The sequence below is a fragment of the Danio rerio genome, chromosome 14, assembly GCF_049306965.1.
Source record: "Danio rerio strain Tuebingen ecotype United States chromosome 14, GRCz12tu, whole genome shotgun sequence".
Lineage (NCBI taxonomy): Eukaryota > Metazoa > Chordata > Actinopteri > Cypriniformes > Danionidae > Danio > Danio rerio.
The window spans coordinates 18,030,905-18,050,759 of record NC_133189.1 but is presented as its reverse complement, the minus strand read 5'-3'; the positions used below and the strand labels follow the sequence as shown (position 1 = coordinate 18,050,759).

The 19,855-nt window shown below is 34.7% G+C and overlaps 2 protein-coding genes across 3 annotated transcripts in view; one reads left to right on the top strand and one right to left on the bottom strand.

Moving 5' to 3' along the window:
* The window catches only part of ergic1 (endoplasmic reticulum-golgi intermediate compartment 1), a 46,184-nt gene extending 44,722 nt beyond the window's left edge, over positions 1 to 1,462 (bottom strand). Inside the window, 1 exon segment of one of the 2 annotated variants that reach the window (NM_001029962.2) lies at positions 1,316 to 1,462. In NM_001029962.2, the coding sequence (NP_001025133.2) occupies positions 1,316 to 1,335 (20 nt within the window). In that variant the 5' untranslated portion in view covers positions 1,336 to 1,462. 2 annotated transcript variants of the gene reach the window in all.
* A 5,284-nt stretch (positions 1,463 to 6,746) lies between these two features.
* Positions 6,747 to 10,118, top strand: dusp1 (dual specificity phosphatase 1). The gene is made up of 4 exons (NM_213067.2): positions 6,747 to 7,299; positions 7,444 to 7,592; positions 7,684 to 7,903; positions 8,739 to 10,118. Exons 1-4 carry the CDS (start codon positions 6,903 to 6,905, stop codon positions 9,080 to 9,082), a joined length of 1,110 nt encoding a protein of 369 aa, NP_998232.2. The 5' UTR covers positions 6,747 to 6,902; the 3' UTR covers positions 9,083 to 10,118.
* The last annotated feature ends 9,737 nt before the right edge of the window (positions 10,119 to 19,855 follow it).

Here is a 19,855-nt window from a genome sequence, read left to right as displayed (position 1 = left end):
CCTTATGCCCATGTCAGAGCTAAAGTTCACTGATGTTTTCGTTGGTCTTTTGGAGATTTAGTCATTGGTGACAATGTTATAGCGGGTTAGCGTCTGCTTTTTTCTGCTTTTTATTTGGTGTCGAATTAATAGTCTTAAAGATTTTCTGGAAGGGAAAATCTATTTGTTCACTTCCACTATTTATACTTTGATTTGCACTTTAATTAATTTATTTCTTCCACTTAACTGATAATTAGAATAGATAGGCAGCTAGGTTAACCTAGCTTCAAGTTTGATTGAATAATTTTTAAATCTGTTGCCTATTATGTCGTGAATATACCCCTGTAACGCTACTGCAGTCCTTTTTTGTCTGGCTTTCTCAGATATCTCACCTGTTTGCCAAAAATGACTGATTATATCCCTGGGAATGTCTGACACTGGCGCATAAACATTGTAATAGACGTGCCAGGCATGAAAGCTTGACAGGCGTAGCAACAATAACTAAGGAGGGCAGGGCTTCGCGAAGGGTCAATTACATAACATATATGTATATGTTATACTTGGCATAGTTAGTTATTCACAGTCACACTTAAGTGATTCTAAACTTTTAAGACTGTCTCACTTCTGTCAGTTACCACAAGATATTGTGAAGAATCTTAGAAAATGCAGCCATTGACATCCATAACAGGAACAAAAACATACTATGGAAGTCAATGGCCAGCATTCTTCGTTATATGTACTTTTGCATTCAACAGAAAGAAACTCAAACAGGTTTGTAACAAGTAGATGAGTAAATGATGCCAAAATTAAAATTTTGAGCTGAAAATCCCTTTTCGTAGAAAACCTTTTATGAGTCTGTTAGTAGCAGTTGAGGTGATGTGTACAGTTACAAACAGAATCTTTTCAACTGCACATGAATCAAGTGATACATTCTACAGGCAGCATTTAAGAGACAGTTCACATGGTCCTGCTCAAGTTTCCATAAACATTTATCTTTTTTTTAAGGAAAGTTTGATGCTTTTAAAAAGGGTTTACATAACATTAAGACAAAAAAGAGAGACGTGGTTTCAAAAGTGTTTTTCTATTACAAACTGAGCAATCTGCAGTGTATGGAACAACTGGATGTTTCTCAATACGTTGTGAGCAGATTTACAAGATCCATGTAATTATTTCATGTTACGAATTGTTACGAAGGTTTGGGTTAAATAATACTGTCTCAATAGGCAGCTCACTAGGTTTTGAAACACTACCATTGTGCCTCATTGGTTGACGTGTTTGATTCATGCACTAAAGAATAAAACAATCCAACAGCCGACTCGTTTCGACCTCTACTCACCTCCGCACATCAAAAGTCATCGTGACTGCAGGGATAGATTTAACTCAAATGTGTTTAAATATAAAGGACACTTGGGATGGGTTACTCCAGATTCTTCCTTCAATCCTGCCGGCTGTTCAGACCGGACGTGACATCCGCTTAGGACGCTTTGCATAATCCTATTGGTCGGAGTTTCTCGAGCTGTGTGATTCTTTTTCCGGTTAAGAAAAAAAAGTGATGTGTAAATAGCTTAATGCGTAGCCCGTGGTGATTCAAGACCGAAGTTAATTTGAATACTTTCGCTTCCGTGTATGTGGTCCAGCAGTCTAAGCTGTTTCTACCACCCAACAACAAAAGAAAGATCTGCCACTGCTGGGTTCTTTCTTGTGGCTGTGTTAGTGAAATTTGAGAATCAAACTGTTTCATATTGGGAACTTCTGGGAATTTTCTGGAATTGTGTGTATATCATTATAAAACTTATTAAGCTATAAACGAAACTAATAACTTAAAACTAATCTAACTTAGATTGTCTCCATTTTTTATCATAGTTGTTAGCCTATACATTTCTTTATTTATAATTCTATTTAAAACACATTCAAATAAAACAAATAAGTTTTAAAAACTTTTTTAAACAGAAGCTGAGTCATGAAATAGGGCTGATTCGAGAAACAAATGAATCAACATAAGTGGCTCAAATAGAAGAACTTACAGTAAACTAATAAAAATGGAAACAGTTTGATCACTGTCAGTATCGACTTCATGGGGAAAAGCTTATGCAAAAATTACACATGAACGAGTGTCATTTCAGTTACTGGAAATAAAACAGTTCTATATCAAGTTTAACATTTCTATAAGTCTTGTGCAGGTTTCTCTCACACACACAGACTTTCTACGTGTTCTCTTTTTAACAGATTTTTGAAAGATTAGAAGTATTTTATATTTCTTTCAGAAATAATTGATGTCATGCTATATTGTAGTATATGAAAAATTACTGAATAGCTGAAAGTTTATAGATAGATAGATAGATAGATAGATAGATAGATAGATAGATAGATAGATAGATAGATAGATAGATAGATAGATAGATAGATAGATAGATAGATAATATCTAAAAATAAGGACATTGTCAAATAATTTGACACATTTTGTTAGATTTAAAACAATGCATCTCAAAATAGGAATGCAAGTAAAACACCTTAAAAGTAGTCCTAATCTATATACACCTATTTATCTATCTATCTATCAATCTATCTATCTATCTATCTATCTATCTATCTATCTATCTATCTATCTATCTATCTATCTATCTATCTATCTATCTATCTATCTGTCTATCTATCTATCTATCTATCTATATATAATTATTAATTTAATTAAATTATTAATAAAAATCTCAAAATTTACAATTAATGTGTTTTAGTGAAACATATTTTTGTTTTATTTATTTAAGTACTCAAAATTCAATTGTTGTTACCTATACATAATTTTGATACAATTACAAAACATACAATAATATTTTCCTATTTTTATATTTTAAATACTTTAATTTACCCAATAGTTGCCATTTCTGAATGGTATGATGCATCATGCAGTGTTTCACTATGTCATTTCCGAGTGCATTCTAGAAATTTTAGCAGTGAGACATCAGGACACAATCTGCAAAATTTACTATAAATGAGTTATGGAAAAGAGACCAAATGTCATGGAGTATTTTCCCAAACCTCAACAGCTGTTGCCCAAAGGCACCTCTGTCCGTAAATGACATTGATGACATTGGTATATTCTATTTGCTACACCAAGGAAATGCCTCATTCTTCACACTCTTTCACTTCCTTTTTTTAACAGACAGAACATGCAAGTGTGAGTAATCAAAAAAATATAGCTTTAACATGTTTTTCATGTTCATGTTATAACATTTTTTTAATTTAAAATATATGAACAATGTCATGTTTCATTTGTGTCACTTTTAAGCAAAGACATGTTGAAATGTTTTGTTTTTTTCTGTGGTGTAACGTTTTCATCTTGTGGCTTGCATTTCTCTGCAGACTCATCAGTGTTTTTATTGTTACTTAGTTACTGTTTTTTCTGTACGACAACCTCAGAGATGATTTTGCGAGCAGTGCTCCTCAAGTCCTGACTCATGCTTCAGAAACTTAGTACTGACGTCATGACCTACAAATGCCAGTTTGCTTGTAATTGTCATATCTGTCATCACTGAAATAAAATATTATCAAATAAAGTCAAAGAAGTTACATGATGAAATATATACAGCCATAATGATCACAAATTAGAGTATTAAAAAAAACATACATAAACTTACAAGTTGATGACATTCAGAACAGTGTGTAATCCCAGCAAGATGTACAAGCATATCCAAGAGAATAGTCATCACTAAAACTCAATAATAATATAAAAACACAACCAAGATCAGATGATAAGAGCTATTTGGCATAAAACTATAGTAGATGGTATAATGGTAATAATTTTGTCTCTTTTAACTAATCTTGAAAGTCCATTAAGTCAGTAATGCTGTGTGTGCACTGATGCTTTATTTCTAATTAATTTAGACAATATCAAATAAATAAAGGACTGTGATTCTGTCAGGACTGAAAAGGCCTTTTTGATGACACAACAATCCATGCTAGATGAAACACCTTTAGTTTTGTTTCAGTCTTTAAGGTGTGAATGAGCTTGTTGTACCACGGTGCCAGACTTTTCTCTTTAATCTTTTTTAAGAACAAAGGAGCAATTGTGTGTAAAATGCATCTGTCAGTTTCTGTCATCCTGTTCTTCCAAGTTATTTGAATTTTGACAGATCTGAAATCTCTTTACAATGCAATCATTGGTGGAAGAATTGATCATTCTACTGCATTTAGAAGCAGAGAGGAGTTTTGCAACCATGGATGTGGAGTATATAAATAAATTGCTACACTATTGCAACAATTTTAATATTGATTCAATTTGATCATATTAAAACTATGATTAGAACAGTAAATAGGTACTGTGGCATGCAGCTTAACTCTAATAAAGTCAAGCTAAGTCGTCTTAATTTCTATTTATGCTTTATACAACACTGTTGAAGCTCCTGAAGGATGAACTAGATAAATATTTTCAAAACAGACTTTCTAAAAATCAAAAACTTACAGTTTTTTTTTATACGCTAAACATTTTTATGTCAGCAGTGATTTTAAAATCACTAATAATTCAAAGAATATATATTTCTAAGCTTTTCAGACATAAAATCAGCAACATTTTTGAATACTGTGTAGCCAGTATTAATTCAATTTGAATTCATAGCATATCATTTGGAACTGGAACTTTAAGAGGTGTACCTGAAACCAGACCTCTGCATGATTCAATTGCAGCAACACTTACTTTTGATGAAAGACTTCACTTTGTATTTATGTTAGTAACAATGACTTTCGAGGATAAAGCTGTGATCAATACACATTTTTTTACAAAACCTATATTTAAATTGAATGATGTAAGCATTTAATTTTGCCGCCTTTTTGATGGAAAAGTCTAAACTTATTCCACTGAATCACATCACACATATGATATAATTCCACAAAAATTCCCTTCTGTTTTGAGAAATGTGATATTGTAGCAAATTACATAACAGTAAAAACTGAATGACATGTGGATAGGAATAAGTGACAACGGAAATCTTTCAGCTTTGACAAACAAGTTATTAAACATATGTTAATTGTGTTTGAAAAAAAAAAAGATCTCCTCCAGCACAGGCTCTTACACCTGTGCCTGTTTGTGTTGGAAGCTGATGGAAATTTACCAGACCTCAAGTTTCTATACAGTGATTAACTTTTATGGTTTCCCTTTGCTCTGGCGGCGTTGCACACTATGTACTCCTGTACAATAAAAACAAAGTATAAACTTTTATGAGCACAATGACAGGTTCGCTAATTAACTAGTTATTTATGTGAATAGGAAAGTTTTAAAAACAATAATACCATGGGGAAAACTATAAACATGATGGCCCTTGATGTTTGAATAGCCGCACTCTGACAAACAAACGCCTGTATTTGGCATCAATGGTTCCTATAACTTTTTTATAGCTGAAAATGGTTTTATAAATAAGGAAAATAGTGTTTATAAGAAAAAGGTTCTTGAAATACTAAATGTAATCAGGTTTTTTTTTTTGTCAAATCACTGCAAAACATGCTTTTCATCCATTATGTTCAAGAGAAAATGTCAGTATGTAATCTCAAACTTTATAATCAAGTTTCTTATATGTTAATTTATTTTAATATTGATCAATCAAGACAATTAGGTTTATATTTGTGTCAATATTCGCATATTCTTTTGATGTAAAAAAAAAACATAAACTTTTTAAACCTACGTAGACAGTGTTGGGGTTACATAATTACATTACCTTTTCAAGTAACCAGTATAGTAATGTGTTACTTTTTCATTATCAAGAAAATATACTGTTTTATTGACTGACATCTCTCCTGCCCCCATGGGTGTAGCATTTAGGTGTTGTGTTCAGTGTTGAAATATGATACTTTTTGTAGGTCTAGCTTAAATGTTAACAGGTAATTACTCATCTCACTAGCACAAACACAGATTTGGTGTCCCTCAAGATGAATAAAAACTGAGAAAAGCAAAGCTGACCTTCCTTTCATGCGTCAACAATTTATTCTTCATGCAATTCAGAGACTCAACACAGTTGAATGTTTTGTTTGAGCTGCGCCCTCAACTGTACAGACATGAAGTTACATTTTCTTCTATTATCCACTTCACATTTCAGGTTTACATTTTATGCAACAAAAATATTTTAAAAAGTGATGCAAAAGTAACACATTATCATTTTTAAAAGTAACTAGAACATTGAATTGCTTAAAAAAGAAGTAAAACTAGATTTTAATACTTAATATAATATATTTTAATATATACTTAGATTTTAATATAAAACATTTTAATACCTTTTTTAGATCACAAAAAGTTTCAGGGACAAAGCCATTTGGACTGTATGCACAAAACCACTGACATTCAAAAATGATCACACATTATACCCTGTTGGAAGTGATATGTGAGGGAAGTACTGCATGTGTTATTCTGCCAAGACAGCACCATTATTGGCCAATCCTGATATCTCATTGACCTGGCTGATAATGAGTCTGAGGTCGAAGATCAACTTCTGAGTAAAACTCTTCTAGGCTACTCAGACCTCAAAACCAAACTCCAACAACAAGAAGAATAGCTTCTATCGTAGTTAACACTAATAGTTGTGACACTATTCGGAAAATGAACCAGTTTACTAGTAACTAGGTTTGTTAGAGGTCGACTGGCTTTGACAGGATCAGATAATGTGGGTTTGGTTGGCCAGGCTCAACTACGCCGAAAATACGTGCGCACGCGGCCAAAGGGCGGGGCGTTTTACGTCATGAAGGAAGCGAGGTCAGTATATAAAGCTCAGAGAGTCGTTCACTTCAGAACAAGAAGAAAAGCAGTAACGAGTTTAGAATTGAAAACAAAAGAACTGACATTTCAGCGTCGCTTCACGGACTATTACAACATCAAATTCTCGATCACGGGACTTTGGAGAAACTTTTCAAGCGCGCTGGGTTTGTTTCGTTCATCTAGCTGTATGTATTTAGAGCTGTCCTTCTGTACTATGGTCATCATGGAAGTGCCCACTATCGATTCGGCCTCACTTCGGGATATGTTGGAGGGAGACGACCCGGATTGTTTGGTTTTGGACTGTCGCTCCTTCTTTTCTTTCAGCGTATCTCACATTTCGGGCTCCAGTAATGTGCGCTTCAGTACTATCGTGCGCCGGAGGGCCAGAGGGGGGCTGGGGCTTGAGCACATTGTGCCCAACGAGGACACCAGGAACAGGCTTCTGTCCGGGGAATACCAGAGTGTCGTTTTCCTGGATGACCACAGTCTAGAGATGGGAGAAGTGAAGAAAGACGGGACTTTAATGCTCGCTGTGAACGCGTTGTGCCGCAAACAATGTGGAGCAAGTGTATACCTTCTTAAAGGTAATCGACTTTTTTCACTTTTGTTTATAGTAGTTTTATTACACACCAATTGAAGGTCAAAAGTTCGACCAAATGTTTCTTCAGCTGTTTTCAACTTGACATTTGTGAATTTCAAAACACTGACCTCTGTTTTGTTTTTTTTAGGTGGATTTGACACATTTTCCGCTGAGTTTCCTGAAAAGTGTACAAAGACCGTCCCCCCACAAGGCTTGAGTTTACCTCTGAGCTCCAACTGCCATTCAAACACCGCTGATTCCTCCTGTAACACATGTACAACCCCTCTGTATGATCAGGTAAATAGAGCCTTTGAATACACCATTTCTGTAAACAAGCTGGCTTGTGAACGAACTAGTTCAATAATATCTATCGTTGTTTTATTTTCAGGGTGGCCCTGTAGAAATCCTGCCTTTCCTATATTTGGGCAGTGCTTATCACGCTTCCAGAAAAGACATGCTGGACATGTTGGGGATCACCGCTCTTATTAACGTCTCTTCCAACTGTCCCAACCACTTTGAAGACCACTACCAGTACAAAAGCATTCCAGTTGAAGACAACCACAAGGCTAACATCAGTTCCTGGTTCAACGAGGCCATCGAATTTATTGGTGAGTATCATTTTTCGCTGCTATTATTCTATGCCGTTAGGAAATTGGGAACAGATGTCACCCTTATGACGTGGTTTGGCAGGCTGTCTCACAGCCCAACCCCCATTCAACCCAAGTCTGAATTGCATTTTTCAAAAGTTCCCTCCAAATCGGCCAGCTGTACCTCCCAGGCTTGACAGCCACTAAAGCTTACATCATCCTCTCATCCTGTTTTAAAAAGTGCCCCCCTATTCAAATAACACCAGGACGTGACCTGATCTTTTCATGGGGCAACTGGCTCCATCTGAATGCTTTGCGTCCTTTGTTCTGCCCAAACAAAAGGTAGTGTCTCTGGTTCTCAGTTGCCCTCCTATCAGATCAGTGCACTTTGCAGGGGGGCCACAACCCCCCATTGTGTGTTTAGGCCTAATGGTAGGGAGCGGGAAAAGGGGGGAGGTCCCTTCTTAATCAAACCCCTGCCTGCTTCATCGTTTCCAGTTTCTTTAATGGGACCGTTTCCCTCATTTGCATTCCTGTAGTGTTTAATTTACAAGTGAATGTTTGGTTAGCCAAACTGTCATTAACAGATCGTTTTGTATTTGGGTTCCTGAGTTTATTTTATTCACTTTATTCTTTTGAAGTGTTTTTTTTTTAAACATTGTTAATCGAAATACAGTTTCAGAGATCTGGTAAAAAAAAAATTGTAAACTTTTTTTTTTTTTTAATGTATACTATATCTACAGTATTCCTACAAAACAGCCATATAAGTTGACGTGGCTTTAAACACAAACTAAAAAACTTAGAGGAACTTCTCGAGTAGAGTTTTAACCAACACTCTCCTTTCTCTTTCTCCCAGATTCTGTACGGAATAAAGGTGGACGTGTCTTTGTTCACTGCCAAGCGGGAATCTCGCGCTCTGCCACCATCTGTCTGGCTTATCTGATGCGCACCAACCGCGTCAAACTGGAAGAGGCCTTCGAATTCGTTAAACAGCGACGCAGCATCATCTCGCCCAACTTCAGCTTCATGGGCCAGCTTTTACAATTCGAGTCGCAAGTTCTGGCCTCCTCTACGTGTTCCTCAGAAGCAGGAAGCCCCGCCATTGGCAAGAACAGCACTGTGTTCAACTTCCCCGTCCACACAGCGGCCAGTCCTCTTTCCTTCCTGCAGAGTCCCATCACTACCTCACCCTCCTGCTGAGACACACTCTTTAAAGTGGTCAGACTCCTAATCTCGCCTCTCAACCGGCGAGACTTTTATTTATATGAAGACTGTATGATCCCTGAGGTGATCTTGCCAGTATTAAAAGCCTCGGGAATCTTCCTGAATGTTCCTGTTGCTAACTGTTTTCCACGATTGCTCAATTTGACGATGGCTAATGTAGCCTAGAACTCTGTTTTAGCATTTTTATACTGTGGTCCATATTTGACTTAACCTTTTAATGTGACGAATATTAAAGGGACCGTTCACCTGAGAATTTTACTCGGGCTTCACTCAATTCAAATCTTTGGGTTACTATTTTTTCTGTTGAACACATAAGATATTTTGAGCAATGTTAAATCTGTACCCATCGACTTCCATAGTAAGTTTTCCCTACTTTGGAAGCCAATGTTTACAAGTTTTCAGCATTTTCAAAATACGTTTTCAAAAGAAACAATAGTGAGAATTAAATTAAGTGAAAAATCTCTTTAAAGTAGAAACTGTCCTCCATTGTGTTATTATTTTGATCTTGATAATCAGTTTTGTGGTCATTTGTTAGCATCAAAAAAGCCCCATGTCTTATAGGTTGCTCAGGGATTGTCGTCCTTTTTTATGTTGTTGTTTTGATTATGTGAGTCTGAGGAGGGAGGGAAGTCACTAGACTTGAAGGTGCTATCAAAAAGTACTGCTACGATTTTTATTCTTAGAACATTGAATGTAGTCTTTCCAGGCTCTGCCGTAAGACAGTGGATGTTGAAGTGTTTTATTTTGTGCAAGCCTGTCATGCCTTTTCAAAAAGCAATCTGATTCCAGACGTTTGCTTGTCTGTAAACAAACAGCGAAATACCTCATGTGTCTGTACTGTTGTCAGTCCGGTAAGAGTCCTCTTCCCTTAAGCACTACTAACAGGAATTACTCTTACAGGGCTTTTTTTGATATGTGACTATTTATTGACTAAATTAATATATTTCTTATGCTATATTTTTTCATATATTTGTGATACTTGCTGACAAATAAACATGTTTTTTATATGCAATATTTTGTTGTGAATTTAATATTTGAATAGTCTAAATCAGAGATGCCCAAAGTAGGGTCTACGGGTCGAAGTTGTATGGTTAACTTTGATTTGGCCCATCGTCCCATATGAAAAGATAGGGAGAATGATGGACACTGTTGGAGCAAATGCCTTTGACAGAGATCGTCATTTTAAATTTAACATAGCCTCTTGTTTCTTAGTTTTATTGCTCAGCTACAAATATCAGAAATTAAATGATTCAATAAACTTTTAAAATGTAAATCCTGTCACTACAAAAGTTAAGGCAGGAGCAGCCCAACTAGTGTATTCAGCACTGATCTCCATTGTGTTTATAAATTGTATTGTTTGTTTTCACAGTAATAAGTTAATTATAAACTGTTGACAATGATACTGGATTAGTTGAAATGATTTAAAGCAACATTATATATATATATATATATATATTACTGAATAAGTTGGTAAATCCTCCTTGGCAGATATATTGTAATACAGTTTGATATATATTTCGCCCACAGCCCTCAATCGAGTTTGGCTTTTGGCCCTTTACAAGAAAAACTTTGGGCACCCCTGGTCTAAATATTAATAGATATATAATATCTTTTTGTTGGTATTACTCCTGCACACAGGACCTTTAAAATGCATCACAATGCAAAATGAAACAAGGAAAAAATGATTAATATGTTTAGTTTTAAGCTGCCAATAAACAGTTCTTATAGCATTTATAATTTGTTGAAATATTAGAAAGTAAAAACAACGCACAATAATGTTTATTAGTTTAAATTATTAAGTTTAATAAAGTCTAAAATAATTGTTATTATTGTGACTGCGTTTTTTATACACCTAAAATGCTACAATAAACTGTAAAATGTTAATTATATTTTAATTATATGTTAATTATCAGTTTTCGTATTTTGTGATACACAAGTCTTTATTATGGTTGTGTATTGCATTATGGGATGTTGATCTCTGCTCTGTGCCCATATTTGATGTTGAAAATTCAACTATAATTTAACAAAGTGTCTTTTATTGACATTTTGGATAATTTATTAGAAATAATATAGAGAGAAATAAGTACGTAAAACAACCGAAAATAGACTGGCAGTTTATTACAAATTAGGTTTTTGTACCATAATATACAAGATCATCCCAGACAATACATCCAGTGTTGGAAAAAATACTTTTGAAAGTAATGCATTACAATATTGAGTTGCTGCCCAAAAAAGAAATTAGTTCCTTTATTCATTAGTTGAATTAGTTGTGTTTGTTACTTTTTATGGTAAGTATTGGGTCACTTTACTTTTGATTTACTTTTGCATTACTTTTTTCTGACCTGGCTTGATTTCTATCTGGGTTTTTTCCTTATTATTTTTAATAAAGAAGACAACCTTTATTTACCTTAAAAAAAACACATAAAAAACTAATAATGTTGAACTTCCTTACCCCAGAGCTATACATGCTGTATTTACAGATTAATTAAAGCTAAAAGCAATGTGTTTGATGCTTTTGTGCTTTTAGAGTGTTGGATTCAACATTAATTTTAAATCAGCAGTCTATTTTTTAAAAGCGAATTAATTAATCTAACAAGTAACTCAAATGTTATTACTTACCCCCATGACATCTGTGGGCCCCCAATAAATTATCTAGAAATGTAAATTATACCTATAAACTATATATAACAACATTTCTATCATATTTTGTACAGTGAGAGTCAAACAAATACAATTTTTACATCATTAAATGTTTAATATACGATTAAACATAAAATTATAATAATAATGTGATGTTATGTAATTATAATGTAAAATAAATGATTCACCACCCCAATCATGGAGCAGTCCAGCAGTCAAATTCATAAAAATATATAGTATTTTAAGTTGCAAATTAATTTTAAGAAAACAAATCATTTAAAATGTTGAGCTTGCATTACGTACAAAATGTAGAAAAGAAGACTGAGTGACATAAAAATAAAAAAAAACAGCTAAACAAAATAAAATTTAAATGAAAAAAGTAGAAAGAGTGCCTTTCAGGACTTGGACCCCATGGCTGGAGTTGTAAAATCCAGACAGATCTGCTTAAAGTCTTGTGCTTAAACTAGAGAATTCTTATAAACTCTGTGTTTAGACTTAAATTCATTCATTCATTTTCTGGCTTGGTCCCTTTATTAATCAGTCGCCACAGTGGAATGAACCTCCAACTTATCCACCATATTTTTTACGGAGCGGATGCTCTTCCAGCTGCAACCCAACACTGGGAAACACCCATACCCTCTTGCATTCACACACACCACGGCCAATTGAGATTATTCAATTCACTTATTGCGCATGTCTTTGGACTGTGGGGGAAACCATGTGACAACGAGGAGAACATGCAAACTCCACACAGAAATGCCAACTAACCAGTGACCTTTGTGCTGTGAGGCGATCATGCTTCCCATTGCCTCACCGTGAAGCCCTATTCATTTATAAATTCATTCATTCATTAATTGTCTTTTCAGCTTAGTCCCTTTATTAATCTGGGGTCGCCACAGCGCAATGAACCGCCATCTTATCCAGCAAATGTTTCACGGAGCAGATGCCCTTCCAGCTGCAACCCATCTCTGGGAAACATCCATACACACTCATACACTACGGACAATTTAGCCAACCCAATTCACCTGTACCGCATGTCTTGGACTGTGGGGGAAACCGGAGCACCCAGAGGAAACACATGCGAACGCAGGGAGAACATGCAAACTCCAGAGACATTTTTGCTGTGAGGCGATTGTGCGTACCACTGCGCCACCATGACACAGAATTTTGTGTTTTACTATTAAGTTTGTTGATTTTCTTTTCTGAAAGTGGTGTAAGTTTGCATACATTTTCAGCACAAATCCACTGAGAAACTTGACACAGTGGAACTCAGAAACCCCACTGCCTACTAGCATTTTTGATGTGTTATTGACAAACAGAATGCAGAAGTTTACATTTTCCCAACACCGTCAGCTATGTGGAAGGTACATGCTGTGGAGTACAGGCATGTACTCTACACAGAAGTATGAAACAGGCTTTACTCACCCTCAAGTGGTTCAAACCTTTATGAGTTTTTTTCTTCTGTTGAACACAAAGGACAATTTTTTTGAAAATGTAGGGAACTGGTAACCATTGACTTCCACATGTAGTAAAAACAAATTCTGTGTAAGATAATGGTTACAGGATCCAACATTCTTCCAAATATCTTCTTTTTTGTTGATCAGAAGAGAGAAAGAGTTTGAAACAAGTGAAGATTAAATAAATAATGACAAAGTGTATTTTTTGGGTAAATTCAACCTTTGAAAAAAGAAAATATTTTGTAAATATGCCTACATTTTTTGGTGTATAAATTACTTTTTTAAATAAATGTCTTCCGTAAATTCAAAGTTCAAAATAAACATACAAACAATGTCTTCAGATGCACATATAAATGCTTTTCTAATCAAATGCAGCAAGAAAGATCTTAAAGCGATTCAATTTTCCAAATACTTTTCGGGCCTGCAGTGTGTTTCAGTATCTAGACAGATGAGCACCTTCTGTGCCAAAAGCGGGGTCACTAGACAAACAAATGCAGCTGACTTTATTGTTTCAACAGGCCCGTGTGAACTTTTCAAATATCGCTGGGAAAATGTCTGAACAATCCCCTTTTCACCCTGACCCTGACTTGTTAGGGCAGTGTGACCCGTGTTTGCGCGTGCATTGGAATCCCACACTGCGAATGCTTTGCGGCCCCACTCTTTTGAATGGTTCCGGCACGGGCTTCTCAATAAGCTCATTTAAGAGCCGTCAGACAGAAGGAGGGCTGGTCGCAGAAGTGCGGCTCTGCTCAGGCCCTTCAGGGACCACAATAGGAGCAGCTGCAAGGCGTTTGGGAAAAGTGTGACGACTATAGCGCACTCAGCGTTTGGCCGGGTGCAGAGTGTTCTGTGCCTCCTCCTTTGAATCATGTATGATGGCAGTGTTTTCTCAGCCATGGTGGCTTTGAAAATTAGCACAACACTGCCAGCGACATAAGGGAAAAAAGGAAGTTTGATTATAAAGCAGTGAATTTGTGAAAAAAGCATGGACTTTTGTCCATTAAACACCAAAAGGTACTTTAGTTGATTATTTTGTTCATCACCATTAGTTATATTTGTTAGCCATTTTAAAGTTCTGTTTTATGGAGGGTGACAAAATAATTTTTTGAGATACAAATTTAAAAACAAAATTCTATTTTTCTGTTTGGCACAGTTATAAACACAAGCAAGGCAAGGCAAGTTCATTTATATATCACATTTCATACACAGCGGCAATTCAAAGTGCTTTACATAAACAAGAATAAAAGAGACAAGTATAAGAAAAATAAAAACAGGTAATAAAAATGTAAAAAAAAAAGATAAAAACAAATAGAAATGTATTAAAACAGGTTATAAAAGAATGAAAAAGAGGGGAAAACATAATAGTGCGATCTGTCGGACGCAACACAGTGCTCATTCAATATAGAAAGCTAAACAAATGTGTCTTCAGTCTTGATTTGAATGTGCCTAATGTTGGTGCACATCTGATCATTTCTGGAAGCTGATTCCAGCAGCGAGGGGCATAGTAGCTGAAAGCCGAATCACCCTGCTTTGACTGAACTCTTGAAATTTCTTGTTTATCCAAAAGATTTGAGTGATCTGTTAGGTTTGTATTCAGTCAGCATATCTGTAATGTATTGAGGTCCTAGGCCGTTTAGTGATTTATAGACAAGCAGTAATACTTTAAAATCTATTCTGAATGTAACTGGGAGCCAGTGTAGAGACCTGAGGACAGGCGTGATGTGCTCTGATTTTTTGGTTCTGATCAGAATCCTGGCTGCAGCGTTCTGGATGAGCTGCAAGTGTCTGACTGTCTTTTTTTGCGAAGGCCTGTGAGGAGGCCGTTACAGTACAGCTGCTGATAAAAGCATGAACAAGTTTCTCAAAGTCCTCACTGGAAACACAGCATCTGATTCTTGCAATGTTTTTGAGATGATAGTATGCTGATTTACTAACTGCTTTCACATGACTGTTGAAACTCAGATCTGACTTCAAAGTCACACCAAGATTCTTGACCTTATTTTTTGTTGTTTGACCCTTAGTGTCAAAGTACGCATTGACCTTGAGAACATCATCTCTGTTCCCAAATGCAATGACTTCAGTTTTCTCTTTGTTTAACTGTAGAAAATTTTGACACATCCAACTGTTCACTTCATCAGTGCATTGGTAGAGGGTGTCAATGGGGCTGTAGTCATTAGGCAGTAAGGCTAGGTAGATCTGAGTGTCATCAGCTCAGCTGTGGTAGGATATTTGGTTCTTTATCATTATTTGGCTCAGTGGGCACACTGTAAAAAAAACCCTAATTTTACAGAAAATTTCCATAATTTTTTTACAGTCATTTTTTGTCATATAAAATTATATGTAGAACTTAGTAAAATGACAAACAATCTCTCTAAATTCACAGTTTGACTTTCATTTTAGGTACTTTATCATTAAAGACAAATTACTGACATTTTTGTTTTTATACAGGGAAATTACAGTATTATTTCTACAGTATTTTTTCTGTTATTTTAAATTATATTCAAAAATCCGTAAAAATTGCAAACAATATCTGTAAATTAACAGCTTGACTGTTATTTTATGTACTATATAAGTAATGACAAATTACAGCAATTTGTCTGTTTTAAACAATAAAATTGCCAAAACAGTGTTTTTTCCTGTTTTTTATGAAGTACATTTAAAATTACGTAAAATTAAAGTATTAAATTGTAATTACGTGCTCTGTAAAAAAATAATAAAAAATCTTTAAAAAAATGTCAAATGACTGGCAGCTACGGCTGCCAAACAAAAACCATAAAATTATGGTAAAATTTCTTTGTTGAAATAAAGTGCAAAAAATAATAAATCTACAGATATTTTCATTAAAATGTTTACAGAAAAACACTGTTATTTTACAGACTTTTCCTAGATTATTACGATCAAATCCGTTCAATAAAGTTACACACTAAGTGCGCTCACATGCACCTGTTCCGGATTTTGCTGATTGCACACACACAGTTAGAGGATCGTTATGAACTGATTACATGCACTTTAAAAGCAGCATAGACCAATTGCTTGGTCTTGTTATACGGTTACTGTGAACTTTATAATGTGTTTCTCTTCTTTTGCCTTGCTTTGTTTGTTAATTGTTTACGTTGTTTGCTACCGGGACTGACCATTTGCCTGTTATTTGACCATGACTCTGGATTCCCTGCATAATGTTACATCTGTTTGCTCCTGTGTTGACTGTTGTTTGCCTGACCATCTCTGCGTAATAAACCTGCATTTGGATCTGCACTCCTTTGTCAACGTCTCTGTCACGTTACAGTTCCATTTCATTTAAGATCTGTAACTGAATCATTCCATATAACTTAAACCTCTACATGTTTTACATAAACTCTAATTAGTAAAATATAACAACTGTCATTTTACAGTTGTAAGAATTTGAATCAGTTGTATCTCGTTTGTTGTTTTTTCTGAAATTTTTTGATCCAAAATAAAACTGTTAAATTACGATCATGAACATGTCTTGGCATTTTATTAAAGGTGTTTAATCGTAATGATTTAGGGAAAATTCTTTTAAATAACATTGTTTTCTCTTGAACTTTTAGTGCAGTCACTTTATTGATAGTGTTTGATCATAATAATCTAGGAAAAGTCTGTATAATAAGTGTTTCTTTGTAAAACTCTTAGTGTGTAACTTTATTGAACGGATTTGATCGTAATAATCTAGGAAAAGTCTGTAAAATAACAGTGTTTTTCTGTAAACATTTTAATAAAAATATCTGTAGATTTATTATTTTTTGCATTTTATTTCAACAAAGACATTTTACCGTAATTTTATGGTTTTTGTTTGGCAGCCGTAGCTGCCAGTCATTTGACCTTTTTTTTACGATTTTTTTTCTTACAGTGTAGGGTAATAAAATATCTGTATAAATATCTGTATAAATATAATAATTATAATTAAATATATGTTATTAATATTTGTTAATATTAAAATTAGAATTTTCCCGCTGGTAAAATTAATATTAGATTTATTAATTATTTTATAATATAATAATAATAAATATTATTTTTACTATTAGGGTGTCATGGTGGCACAGTGGGTAGCACAATCCCTTTACAGTGATGGATTGCAGCTGGAAGGGCATCCACTATGTAAAACATATGCTGGATTAGCTAGCGGTTCATTTCGCTGTGGCGCCCCCAGATTAATAAAGGGGCTAAGCTGAAAAAAGACACATAATGAAATAACTTTTATTATTATTTGTCTTGTCTTACATCTCACAGGCTCTGTTAAGGTTTAAAAATGTTCGACATCTCTGTTACTTACCAAGTGGAGAATAGACATCAACAGCTGAACAGAAAACGAGCTGGTCACACAGGTTCTGTTAAAATTAAAACAGAAAGAAAGAAAACATGATACAAAAATAAGTTGCATTTTGTTAAAAAGTTAAACTGTGCAGCCATTTTAAAAAAGAAGTATTTTACCTGTTAAGGGAGTGCTGACAGTCTGTATAGTTAATGCTTTTGCTCAGAAAAACAGTAATGAGCTGCAGGTGTTTTGTCAATGCTGTTGTAAATAACTATTAATATACTATATTATTAGCCCCCCCCCCCCCCCCCCCTCATTATTAGCCCCCCTGTTTATTTTTTCCACAATTTCTGTTTAACAGAGAGAAGATTTTTTTCACACCATTTCTAAACATAATAGTTGTAATAACTAATTTTTAGTTATAAGTAAGACATAAGGAAGACAGCTTATAAATCAGACAGAATCAAGCATTTTAAAAATGTACAAATGCTGATTTTTTGCTTTGAGTGTTGGGTTTAGGAGTAGGGTTGGGGTAGGGGGATAGAATAGTATAAAATCATAATGTCTATAAGTGCTTTTAAAGATATCTGTAAAAGTGTGTGTTTGTACAGTATGTGCGATTGCGTTTCTATGTTAAACTTTGTTTAACTGTTTAGAAATGGATCTTCAAAAAGTGGTAAATGCTTCACTTCTCTTAGGCATTTTTCCAAACTCACTTAAAACTGCAGTTGTTAAACCCCTCTTGAAGAAGAGCAACCTGGATAACACCTTATTGAGCAGTTACAGTTACAGTTTTGCTTGAATCTCCCTTTCATTGGCAAAATCATTGAAAAAGTTGTTTTCAACCAGGTTAACAAATTCTTAAACTTCAAGAGGTTTTTAGACAATTTTCAATCTGGTTTCAGAGCACATTACAGTACAGAGAACGCTCTTATAAAGAAAACCAATAATATCAGCCTATACAGATTCAGGCAAACCAACAGTGCTGGTATTGCTCAATCTTAGTGCTGCATTTGACACTGTTGATCACAGCATACTTCAGGATAGGCTGAAAAACTAGGTTGGGCTGTCTGAGATGGTTCCTAAATGGTTAGATCTTACCTTGAAGGGAGAGGTTACTATGTCAGAATATGGTGACCTTAGGTTAAGGTGGACACCCATGACATGTGGAGTCCCAAAAGGCTCAATTCTGGCACCTCACCTGTTCAACCTTTATATGTGCACTGTAAGAAAAAAAATCGTAAAAAAAAGGTCAAATGACTGGCAGCTACGGCTGCCAAACAAAAACCATAAAATTACGGTAAAATGTCTTTGTTGAAATAAAATGCAAAAAATAATAAATCTACAGATATTTTTATTAAAATGTTTACAGAAAAACACTGTTATTTTACAGACTTTTCCTAGATTATTACGATCAAATCCGTTCAATAAAGTTACACACTAAGAGTTTTACAAAGAAACACTTATTATACAGACTTTTCCTAGATTATTATGATCAAACACTATCAATAAAGTGACTGCACTAAAAGTTCAAGAGAAAACAATGTTATTTAAAAGAATTTTCCCTAAATCATTACGATTAAACACCTTTAATAAAATGCCAAGACATGTTCATGATCGTAATTTAACAGTTTTATTTTGGATCAAAAAATTTCGGAAAAAACAACAAACGAGATACAACTGATTCAAATTCTTACAACTGTAAAATGACAGTTGTTATATTTTACTAATTAGAGTTTATGTAAAACATGTAGAGGTTTAAGTTATATGGAATGATTCAGTTACAGATCTTAAATGAAATGGAACTGTAACGTGACAGAGACGTTGACAAAGGAGTGCAGATCCAAATGCAGGTTTATTACGCAGAGATGGTCAGGCAAACAACAGTCAACACAGGAGCAAACAGATGTAACATTATGCAGGGAATCCAGAGTCATGGTCAAATAACAGGCAAATGGTCAGTCCCGGTAGCAAACAACGTAAACAATTAACAAACAAAGCAAGGCAAAAGAAGAGAAACACATTATAAAGTTCACAGTAACCGTATAACAAGACCAAGCAATTGGTCTATGCTGCTTTTAAAGTGCATGTAATCAGTTCATAACGATCCTCTAACTGTGTGTGTGCAATCAGCAAAATCCGGAACAGGTGCATGTGAGCGCACTTAGTGTGTAACTTTATTGAACGGATTTGATCGTAATAATCTAGGAAAAGTCTGTAAAATAACAGTGTTTTTCTGTAAACATTTTAATGAAAATATCTGTAGATTTATTATTTTTTGCACTTTATTTCAACAAAGAAATTTTACCATAATTTTATGGTTTTTGTTTGGCAGCCGTAGCTGCCAGTCATTTGACATTTTTTTAAAGATTTTTTATT

Bases quoted from the DNA above. Each gene is read 5' to 3' on its own strand.
- dusp1 (NM_213067.2), top strand. From the start codon at position 6,903: ATGTATTTAGAGCTGTCCTTCTGTACTATGGTCATCATGGAAGTGCCC. The intron at 7,300-7,443 runs GTAATCGACTTT...TGTTTTTTTTAG, and splicing joins AAGTGTATACCTTCTTAAAG to GTGGATTTGACACATTTTCC. The intron at 7,904-8,738 runs GTGAGTATCATT...TCTTTCTCCCAG, and splicing joins CGAGGCCATCGAATTTATTG to ATTCTGTACGGAATAAAGGT.